The sequence below is a fragment of the Pagrus major genome, chromosome 5 (genome assembly GCF_040436345.1).
Source record: "Pagrus major chromosome 5, Pma_NU_1.0".
Taxonomy (NCBI): Eukaryota; Metazoa; Chordata; class Actinopteri; order Spariformes; family Sparidae; genus Pagrus; species Pagrus major.
The window spans coordinates 7,966,337-7,978,248 of record NC_133219.1 but is presented as its reverse complement, the minus strand read 5'-3'; the positions used below and the strand labels follow the sequence as shown (position 1 = coordinate 7,978,248).

General features: G+C 38.6%; 1 protein-coding gene across 1 annotated transcript; it reads left to right on the top strand.

Moving 5' to 3' along the window:
* The first annotated feature begins 5,572 nt into the window (after positions 1–5,572).
* anxa1a (annexin A1a) lies at positions 5,573–11,494 on the top strand. The gene is made up of 12 exons (XM_073466589.1): positions 5,573–5,620; positions 6,240–6,319; positions 7,023–7,113; positions 7,905–7,999; positions 8,104–8,217; positions 8,519–8,609; positions 8,789–8,868; positions 10,156–10,300; positions 10,404–10,499; positions 10,601–10,659; positions 10,763–10,885; positions 10,970–11,494. Exons 2-12 carry the CDS (start codon positions 6,260–6,262, stop codon positions 11,024–11,026), a joined length of 1,011 nt encoding a protein of 336 aa, XP_073322690.1. The 5' UTR covers positions 5,573–5,620; positions 6,240–6,259; the 3' UTR covers positions 11,027–11,494.
* The last annotated feature ends 418 nt before the right edge of the window (positions 11,495–11,912 follow it).

The window sequence follows — 11,912 nt, the reverse complement described above, 5'->3', positions numbered from 1 at the left end:
AGATGGTGCATGATGAGAAAATCAAATTCGAAAAAGTGATTTTGAAGCTGCTATTTTAAGGTAAAATGTTGCTTTAAAGTCACTGTTTTAGATACAACGCTAAAAGAAGCTGCAGCAGGAGAACAGGTTTTAAGGTATTGAAAACATCTGGACAGAAGATGGTAGAACTAACAGTGACATAACGAAGGCATGAAGCCAGTCTTTATATATCTCATAAGAACTCACAGTCCTCTGCATGCATGCCATGTGAATTCACATGCACACATGTAAAGCATTACTACAGTTATCGTGACACCAGCTGTTTTTCTACTGACAGTAAAGATGCATTAAGTCCGCACATGGCGGTCTTTTAGCATGTGTGCTTGCAAGTCTGGTTTTAGTGGACTCGGCTGGCATTCACAACCAGATCTCCATCCGGACCTGCCACGAACAATGTGCTATGTTTGTTCTGCACTGACTGCTCCACTGCTTCACAACGGAGGCAGCCAAGCAGCTGAAATATTTAAACCTGGTCACCCGTTCATCACTCAGAGCAGCTTCTTCTACAACAGAAAATCTGAGATCTGATACAGAAATCAACACAAGGATGCAGATGAATATAAGTCAATGCAAACGTAAATGTGATTATAAGTTGTTTGTGTGTTTTAAACTCACGCTGCTTGCCTGCAGGGGCCACAGAGTGATGTCTCCCCACTTTCTTTCCCAGGAAGGTCAATGCATAAGATCCATTCTCAGCTCCAGAAGGGTTCATATACATTGTGCATATAACTGTGTGTGGGCTGTCGCTACTGTTCTGCGCAGAAAAAAAAGGGTTTAAATTATTTTTAAGCCGCAAAGATCCCAGAAAGATGAAATATTTTAATTCATATGCAACTGAAAATCCCTAAATATTTTTAATCTATACAATGAACTCTGGTTCAACTCTCAAACTAACTGCAGATGTCAAAAAGCGCACACAGCAGATTCACCCAGGGAGTGTAATCCTCTTGTCAGCCTCTCCAAGACTCTTTAAGCTACGAGCTTCTCAACAGGAAAAACTGAAAAATCCCCAAATTTGACTGTGTGTCTATTTTTTGTTTATCAAATTCTCCGATTTCACAGTGCTATATAAGGACAAATCTTAAGATTGACAGGGATTGGCACATTGCTAGTTGTTTTACTATATAGAGTCATTTGAATTGAAGAAAACCGTGATGGAATGTAACCAAGTACATTTACTCAAGTACTGTACTTACAATGTATGTACCATTTTGATATACTTGTACTTAACTTGAGTATTTTCATTTTCTGTAGCTTTATACCTCCATCTCACTACATTTTGGAGGCAAACATTGTATTTTTTACTTACTTATTTAATAACTTTGCAGCTTGCATGCTGCATCAGAGCCCAATATACGGTGGCCCTGAGGGTCAAAACACAACTCTCGAAAACACATTTCTGGTCAGTAAAACAGGAAAGTTTATTTTCTGCAATGTTGTGTTTCTAAAATGTTGTTGTGTTTTGTGAAATGTTCAGGGCCACCATATAAAGAGCAATTTTAGATCAAAAACTGCTGAATATTGAATCCAATACGGGTCAACCCAGAGAATCCAGTATATATATGTGCATACATATAAATGTATGTGTAATTAACTCGTACTTTTACTTTTACTACTTCAGTAAATTCATTGACAGAAAATACATTTTGACACTTAAGTCCATTTAATATTAGATACTTTAAGACTTTTACTCAAATACTATTCATAAGAGTAACTTCCACCTTTACGAAAGTAATATTTAAGCACAATAACTTTTACTGAAGTGTGAGTTTTAGGTACTTTTTAAAACACTGCTGAAAACTGAAATTTGTGAATTACAAAATGAGCAACACTGCCACGAAACTGATCCATACAAACAAAAACACACATATGAATTAATGAGAAAACAAAAAGGAAGACTTGGTGATAAAATGACTACCTGGTCCAGGAGCAGATGAGATCCCCTCAGTGTGATTCAGTGCAGTTTGTGTGCTGCTATGCTGACCAGGACGCGTTGGTCCTGATCTCTAAGGGGAACCAAACTCTCAACAGTCTTTAAATATTAAACCTGCAGAGATGGAGTTTCACCATGCAGGTCAGGCCTGAACCCCACAGAGCCTGCTGGTAAAAAGATGCCCCAAACAGTCCTCAGGTTTCCTGTGTGTACGTTAGAGATTGTAACTAGATGCTCTCTCACACATTCATACACACACTCGCTTCACTCAGTTTTTCTTGTTTCTGTTTGTTTTGCTGGAGACCCCGACACACCCCGAGACGAGGTGACCCAGGTGAACTGCACTGAAGGAGTATCAGGAAGTTATCTTTATATAGGGTTGTTGTGATGACAAAAAACATTTGCTACTGTACAGTGTCCGTCCGTCCATATACCTCCTAAAGAAGTAGAATAAAATCAATTTCATGGTTGTTGCTGCTGACGATTAAAGATGTTGCACTCGTTCTGCCCTGTTGTTCTTGGCCTAACCCTTCTGTGAGGATTTCCTTTCTTTTTAGACTCATTTGGAACATTTGGACCACAGCTTGAGCATCTGTTTGACACACCTTACTTAGAGGTAAATCCTCCCATGATGCCACTTTAATGAAAATTCCGCTTTGCGCCCTCCTTCCTTTATCAGAATCCAAATCCTACCCTGACTATATTCCTCTGTGGATGAATACAGTGTCACTTTATCAAATATGACAACTTCAAACTAATAAAAATAAAACATAGGGATGTACCAGTCTGAAACTGATATCAGATAATGGTCCAATACTGAGTCAATCCAATCTATTCAATTCTAAGTTTACAGGCCTATTCGAGCTAAAAAATTTATGTTTTATTTTGAATGCTTTGTTTTTTACTTATTTATACTACTTGTGTGAACTGTGGTTTAATTTATCAACCTTGTATGCACTAGTTTCTCACATAATTGTGATTTAATCTTTACATTTTGATCCAATTTGATGGATTTGCGGTACTTTTTTAAAACTGGAATCTTAATTCCTGACCAATCTGTATTTGAAAGTTTCCCAGGTAAAATGTAGTAGTAGTAGGAGTAGTAGTATACTTGATTAAAAATATAATTTAAGTATAGAAACCTTATTACTGGTATACTTTTACTTCGTGTGCTTAATGTAATTTAAATTTATTCTAAATTTCCTTTAAAAAAGTGTACTTCAAAATAGATGTCATTAAATAAAAAATAAACAAATATATTAATTCAACAATACTTAAAGTGGTATTTTAGTGTACTTTTAAAAAGCGTACTTGTGTAAAATGTAAATTGTACATATGCAACTTAGAACTTTAAAAAGTATACCAATTTGTAAATACTTAGAGCAGTAATTTAGTGTACTAATAGAAAGTATACTATTTTCATGTCCTTTGTACTACACTGTCAGTATGCTTTTTTGACCTGTACTTTAACTTAATTGTAGATACATTTTGGTAGACTTACAAACAGTGCACTTTAATGTTTATTTATTTTAAGTTGTACTTTTGTGTACTTTTTAAAAGTATACAAATTTGCAAATACTTTTAGTAGTAATTGTAAATAAGTGTACTTATAGAAAGTATGTGTACTTAGATAAGAGATAAGTGATAAGTATATAAGTGCATCCCTTGTTCAACACACATATAAACTCATCACAACAAAACAAAGGTTGTCTTTCAGCACACACATATATGATTTATATATGACAAATGTTTTATGGACGTCATTAAGGGCCTGTGAAGTCTTGATGTTTGGGCTGTTACCCACAGTGTGTTGACACAGTATGACTGAGCTCGTACATGAAGTCATCAGTCAGATGTGTCATTATCCTCCCGGCTGTTAAGCTCAGCTGTGTGCAAGCAGCAGCCTCTGTTGAGGCACGTAGGCTGCAGGTGGCGTCAGGCTCTGGCTGTGCTGTCATGGCAACACGGCACACCTTATAGACACTTATGACCTCATCAGAGTCTTTTGAGGAATGCTGAGGTGGTCTTTGCTCAGTCTTTCCTACAGGTATTGTAATACTCAGGATATACTCTTTCCACTGATTGATTCACAGTGGAGTCATGGATTCATTAAAGCATTCCTTATTCTGGATTACTTTAGTGAATATATCACCTGTGGAAAAAACCTGTGTTCATAGTAAGCCATAAGTACCACACAAATAATGTGTTGCTTACTTGAGCTTGCACCAAACACATCAATAGAAGCAAATGAACCACAAACACAGAGTGATAGAGCAATACTTAAAGGAACAGTTCACCCAACAATGTCATCAGTCATTATCTACTCACCCAATCCCAAATTGATTTGAATAGACATTATTTACACTCTTGATGCACGGTCGAGCATGAGAGTACATGCTTTTAGCTTAGCAGCTACTATGAAGAGTTTGGCTTAATAAAGGGTGAAAATAAAGTATTTTCAAATCAGTTTGGGATCTCTGAGCTTCTAGAGATTCAGATAACGGCTGAAAAGCTGTATGGAGCCATTTTCTTTATCTTTTCCAGTTGTTTTTACGCTTTAAAACAAGTCTCCAACTACTTCAGTTTTGCTGTGAGGCTCCAGACATGTTTTGTGGACTGAAGAAACATACCCAGACTTTTCATTCGTAATGACTGAGAGTTCATTTTGGGGTGAACTAGTCCTTTAACACCACACAAAAAGTGTTCATTTTATAAAACCATCAATATTCACTTGTAGGAAAACATTTAACATTCAACATTTATTATTTATCAAAATTTCTATGTTGGAATTAAATGTGAATACAACGTTTTTTTTAGAAGCTACACACCTTCAAACATACCATGACCCCCAGCATGTTAATGTTCATGTGGGACAGCTTGTTGGCTAAAACGTGTAACTAACAGGACTAGAGTCACTATGGGGAGTAATATCACCACGCATGAATACAGCTGGGTTCAATGAATGCAAATAGCTTTCCAGTCATATCCAATTTCTCCAATCATTGCAAATAGCTTTCCAGTCATACCCAATGTCAGCAATTCTTCGACTATTTAGTGAGTCTAGTCTGTAAATTGAAATGTCAAGAGAGCTTGAAATCATAGTTTATCTATATAAAAAAGTGCGAAAAAATAATAGAATAGAAAATAATAAACAAAGCAAATCAAGTATTACGATAAATAGAAATTCCTGTGCAGACAAAATAACTTGAATATTGCATTGAAACCTCATTATGAGCACAAAACCATAAAAGGACAACAAGGTGAAGGATTATAAACTTCCCCCTAACTCCCAGATCTGTCCTTGGTAATAGTGATTTTCCATGAAATCCCCCCTTTAATGAAAAATCACGACCTGAAACTTGAACAAACACATGTTTTCAAGTCTAAGTAGCGTGCCTGTTTCCAATCAGCTGGAGGAGAAGCTGTTCCTCCATTTTTACGCACGGATTTGGACGCAGCTCCGTTACGCACTGCACTGATGTGTGCGGCAGCCTGGCAGCGGTTCAGTCCAATGGCAGCTGTGGAGAGGAGGATGGGCTGGACCGGTTACTAGGTGGGGTTTATCATGTGTATAAATACACTCTCTCTGCTGCTACAACGCCCCTGGAAACTCAGCGAGACAAACTTCTTCCTTCTAAAAGCCACACGGTAAGTCTGTCTTACATTTCTTTCTTACATCTGTTCTCCAGCTTTTAGGTGTGAGAGTTTGGGGAAGTTTGGTGCGAGATGTGCCAGCTTTAGGTCCGCTCTCCTTCAAGGTATTGATGCAATCTCTGAGGGTGTGGTTGGGAAGACAGCGGCGATGATTTATGGACTATTTAACTAATTAAATATCTGACGCATGTAAAGTTTGGACCTGGTTTAGATAGGAATGAAAATTTCAAGGATCTATATTATAGTTTACACAGATGTAGATCCTTGTTAGAGTGGAGCGTGGGTGTGGCCAGGCAGTCTCCACATGCTTGTCATTGTGGAAAACCACTTAACAGTAAATATGCAGAAGCTTGTGAGGAGTGGATGAAGGAAAAACAAACATCTTTCTTTCCTTCGCCAACAGGTTTAATAGATAAGATCTCTGTCAGAACAGTACAATCAATAACGAGTGATCACTTCTTGTTTGAATAAAATGTCTTCAGTGGACTTTGTTTTATTTTATCCCATGATCCTCCACTCTTTCTCACACCAGACTTGTACACTACTTTCCACTCTGGTTACACTCATGTTTGGATCACATCAGTGCTCACAACATTTCCTCTCTTCTCCACAGACAGACTCCAGCGTCCCACCATGTCTTTCATCCAAGCCTTCATGCAGCAGACGGTCTATCTGGGCTTGCCCGATGACTCAGTACGTAACTCTGTGGTTCTGTTCCAGTTGCTAAGGCCAACAACCTTGTTTTTTTCCTTTTTTTCTCTCTCTTCCTGTGGCACAGTATGTTCGGGTGGAAAAATTTCATCAGAGTTTACAGCGAGGCTGAGAGAGAAGCGTAGAGGAGGGTGAGGGAAAGGAATGAATGAGTGGGAAGGGGAAAAGGAGTGCAGCAGAGCAGACAGATAAGATGATAAGTGTTATTAAAGAGAGAGGAAGCGTGTACTGTAACGATTATATGCAGGGAGAGGGATGACCATGCAAAGTCTTGTGAGTGCGTGACTCATAGAAGCAGGAATCTGAGCCCCTCCCTTCATAAACTCTGCAAACAGAACAAAATGCTACTTCTGCTTTCCCCTGTTTCATAAAGTGAACAGAGGGAAAGTTGCACAAGGTTATCCTGCCTGATCTCAGTGTGTTCTCTAAGACTCCTGTTATCTTTGAGTTCAGTCCAAAAGGGGCGTGTACAGGCATTTTTAAAGAGCACTGTCATGATTGTTGGGGGCATGGAGTGCCTCCAGGACAGCTCCTACAATCTGTCATAATTCTTTTATGAAAAGAAGTTTAAAAAGTCTTTAACGTCTTTTATAGGCAAGAGAATAGATGCAGGCAATGTGTAAGAAAAGAAGAGGCTGTGTCTCATATATTTACCAAACACAATAATCCGTGTTGTGTCTCCCAGGTCCTGAAGAACGAGGGGACGGTGACCGCAGCACCCAATTTCAGCCCCAGTGGAGATGCAGCGGTCTTGGACAAGGCCATCAAGACTAAAGGTGAGCTAGAGATGCACACAGGGAAGCTCTGGAGCGTGTGAGAACATGTCTTTGTTTAGCAATGTGTGTCTGTTAAAGATGTGTGACATGCAGGCGTTTGCTGTAGGAGCTTTAACACCCTCTGCTGGCAGTCACGCACCACTACCGCTAACATGGTGTCTGTGGTACAAAGTTCTATTCTTCTCTTTGGGTCAGTCCAATCCAACTCACCCAGAATGTAGAGCTTTTCCAAGTTCATCTCATGGATTTTCTCTGAAAAAAATAATGTAAAAACTTGCAAAATCCTGTAGCTCCACTCCAAACACTTTTTTAGATATGAAAAAGTTTGGCCCTTCATATTTTTTGTGATTCTTTGTACCACTCGCTTATTTTTTACTGGATTACAGTGAAATTTGTCCTGAACATCCAAGGAACTCTAAGGATAATTTGCAGCATGTATTAATGTAAATAGTTGTTGCAGAGTATGTACAGTTATTTAAATACAATATTATTTAAATTTCTTTCAAACTTTTTTATGTGTAAGTGTTGCAGTTGCAGGACTTTGCAAGGTTTTGTGAATTTAAAGGAGTTTTTACATGACAACATTTTTTCAAGAAAATCAGTGACATGAAGGGGGAGGTCCTCATGAGTTGGCATGGAATGATCCTTTTGTTTGGGCCCTCACACTGAAGCACCGAGTTTCAAATTCTCTTAAGAGCTTAAATCTCCACTGCATTATATATTAGTCTCTGTCATACAGATACAAAATAATATAAATGATGATTTACCTTAACAACACATCCTTTGTGCAGGCGTGGACGAGAACACCATCATTGAAATTCTGGTGAAAAGGAGCAACGAGCAGAGACAGCAGATCAAAGAGGCTTACCAGCAGGCCAGTGGCAAGGTACAAATAATCAAAGATGTTCATAGCAATAAGGTAGACATGTTTTAGGTTTGTGCATACACATGATCACATTCTCGCATTAACACTATATTTTCTCATCGTAGACTCTGGAATCAGCACTGAAGAGCGCTCTGAAGGGAGACCTGGAGGATGTGGTGCTGGCTCTGCTGAAAACACCGGCCCAGTATGATGCCCAGCTGCTGAAACAGGCTATGAAGGTACACACACACACACACACACACACACACACACACACACACACACACACACACACACACACACACACACACACACACACACACACACACACACACACACGTGCTTGAGCACAGTCGAGACAAGTACTTCACCTCATCATCATCTGTTATTTCTGGAGCGTAATGATATCCGCCCATTTCCTCATATTCATGTGTTGTTTTCACCAAAGGAGAAGGTGTGTTTTGTTTGTGTTGGGCCTGTAAAGAATGAGTGATCTTTCTCTGTATCAATCTATATATATCCATGCATCCTCCTTCTCAGGGACTCGGTACAGACGAGGAAACCCTGATTGAGATTATGGCCTCCAGAAACAACAGGGAGATTCTGGAAATTAAGAAAGTCTACAAGGAAGGTGCGTGCCAACAAGTTTTAAGCAATCATTTTCAGTGTGTGGAAACCGAAGTGATACAACATGTGACAGTGGAAAATAACATCCTCTGGGATATGAGAGAGTACTTGTTTAAACCAGATTTTCAAATTTCAAATATAATTTGATATCCTTGATGTTAATGTTGTGATTTCTTTTCTAAGAATACAAGAAGGACCTGGAAGATGACATCAAGAGTGACACTAGTGGAGATTTCAGGTCTGCCCTCTTTGAACTCTGCAAGGTACGTGTGTGTCCACGTTGGCTTTTTGTCTCATAGTGAGCGTTTCCTTCTGTACTTACTGACAGCATTTTATGACATGTTTAGCTCAGACACTTATTCAGTCACAGCACCAGGATGCATTAATGTCACACATGACACTCCCTACTGTCGCTGCGACAGTGACAGTGGTTTATAAAAACTAAACACACTCACTCCCTCCGCACACACATGGTAACATAGAGTTAACAATAAGGCCTTTAATGTCCTCATATCTGGGCACGTACCAGGGCAAATGCACAGTACAAACTCAACATGCTGAACATCCATTACATTTTAAAGCTGCTACAGGGAACATTCAGTTTTTGTTAATTCTGGCAGCCCTGTGAACAAAAAGCGAAACATAAAAACTACTTTTACTTGTATGACTTATACAAGTCAGAATCCACCCCGGTGACAGGCATTAAGAATAACCATAATAATAATTCAGAAATAGCCAATCCTCTCGCTGATGGTCTCATTTGCTTATGTAGGTCATATGGAGACATCAGTATAACATTGAGACTGTTTAATCTACATTTAAATGTTTCTTATAGTATGCTTAAATTAAGGCAAAAGCTGCATTTTGATAAAAAGGTGTGAAATGCAAATGTTGATGAAATCCGCCACAGAATGTCTGTACACTGTACATTTTTTACATTGTACCATTACCTCAGAATTACCAAGTAAAGCAGACTGTAAAATTAAGTTGTACGAGCTAAAACGTTTTTAACAACATAATGCACAATAGTCTACTTTATTTAGTAATTTTGAGGTCATCGGTTTTCTCGATTTTTTTTAAGTAAAGTCACTTTGTCAGATTTTACAATGTATTAAACAGTCAAGCGGGTAAATTAGTCTCATATTCAAGTTTTTGTTTTTTTCTTTTCTTTTATTTCATTTTCTCCACCATCTATAGGATGAACTATGTTTTATTAAGCAACATGTAATGTATGTTTCTGTTACCTTTACCACTTTTGTAGTTTAAAAAACATGGAAAATTATGTGATTGAAAAGACTGATGAAATACCAATAATTCTTACATCATATACACATCATATCATATATTTTATGGTACAGAAACTAAAGCCGACTATAAATGAGGACTGCTCTAAAACAAAAAAGAATAAAGACATCATGCTGTATGTCCCATTTGAGTCAATAACAAAGAAGAATAGGATAGCAAAGATCCTAATCATAAAACTCTTAGCATCATTCTATATTCATCTCTATTTCAGCACTGTGAAGTTTTTAACTTTCTCTTCCTCGCAGGCCGGCAGGACTGAAGGAGTTTGCGAGCAGCTGATTGACAGCGATGCCAGGGCTCTGTACGAGGCCGGCGAGGGCAGGAAGGGCAAAGACTGCTCTGTCTTCATTGAGATCCTCACCACCAGGAGCGCCCTTCATCTCCGAAAAGGTAACATGGCTTGCTGGCTCGTTCGGTAAAATCTGTTAATTTAATTTAAATTAATAAATGTTTTGTTCCTGTCAGCACTGACATTCTACTTCTCCTCCTTTAGTATTTGAGAGGTACTCAAAGTACAGCAAAGTGGATGTGGCCAAAGCAATCGACCTGGAGATGAAGGGAGATATTGAGAGCCTTCTCACAGCAGTAGGTAAAGGCAAAAACTTTGACTCTAACTTCATCACCTGAGCCTTCATCCTTTGATTTATGCACAGATTTAAACTTGAACCTTTTTTTTTTAAATAACCACAGTGAAGTGTGCTGGAAGCAGGCCTGCGTACTTTGCTGAGAGGCTGTACTTGTCCATGAAGGTATACTATCTAGTCTACTACTCACAAAATATAAAAATGTACATGAAGGCTACTGTGTCTGCTTCCCAACTCTTTCCCTGACTGACTGTTTTCTGCCCATTAGGGTAAAAGTCCCCGCAAAAATGTCCTGACCCGCATCATGGTGGCCCGCTCCGAAATCGACATGAAACGGATCAGGGATGAGTACAAAAAAACCTACGGCAAAACACTCCACCAGGAAATTCTGGTGAGCAAACGTCATTCAGACGTTCCTACATTCAGAATTGCTCAGTTTTTTTGGTATTAATATTACATCTTTTATTTCCTTCAGGATGACACTAAAGGAGACTATGAGAAGATTCTGCTCGCTCTCTGTGGAGAAAACTAAGAGCCAATCAATGGGATCAAGGCTTGTATTACTGAAGATCCAGCAGCAAGTCCAGCTGTGGAAAATCTACCATTATCTATTGACACATATTGTGCCCTATGCTTTTGTGGAGAAGTGATGAGACTGTCTCTGTGACTGTCATTGAGTTTAGAAGGTATTTAGAGCAATACGCAAAGAAAGATAACATGGAATCGGCACTGCTTCAGCAGATAGATTAAAGTTATTCCTTTTCATTCCAGCACTTGTATTCCAGCATAGATCTGACAGCAGTATGCCAGCGGTCCATTAAGCTTTACCCTCATTAGATTCTTGTATCTGGTGCTCGAAGAGAGGCTGATGTCATTCATCCCAGTGCAGCTGCTAACAGATGTATACAGGTCAACATGTGCGAAATTATATTTAGTGGCAGCAGAAGGCCTACCATTGAAGGAGCTCGGACAACTTACAAATAAAAGCTTTTTATATGAAGTCTTCTATGAGTGGTCTTGGTTTCTTTGCACATGCACATGTCAGACAGACATGAACTAACTGGCTGTGAGATATATTCTCAAATATTTAAGCACTAATGATGTTAATACTGACAATTATATTAAAACAACACATTTAAAAAAACTCATGAGGTACAGACAACTGCATATTTTGGCCTTAAAACCAACTGCAAATCCATAATCTAGAAATTATAATGTCACACAAATAACATACTCTGTGTGCAAACACCAACAACGGATGAATAAATGAACAATGGATCACACAGAATGGGTGATCAACAGTGGTGGAATGCAACTACTCAAGTATGGTACATAAGTAGAAATATGCGGTACTTTTCTTTAGTATTTTTTTCTTCTTTAATATTTTTGCTACTTTTTACTTCTACTTCACTACATTT

Excerpts from the sequence above, each read along its gene's own strand:
- anxa1a (XM_073466589.1), top strand. The coding sequence starts at position 6,260 with ATGTCTTTCATCCAAGCCTTCATGCAGCAGACGGTCTATCTGGGCTTG. Across the intron at positions 8,869-10,155 it reads CCCTCTTTGAACTCTGCAAG|GCCGGCAGGACTGAAGGAGT; the intron begins GTACGTGTGTGT and ends TCTTCCTCGCAG. Across the intron at positions 10,500-10,600 it reads GAGCCTTCTCACAGCAGTAG|TGAAGTGTGCTGGAAGCAGG; the intron begins GTAAAGGCAAAA and ends AAATAACCACAG.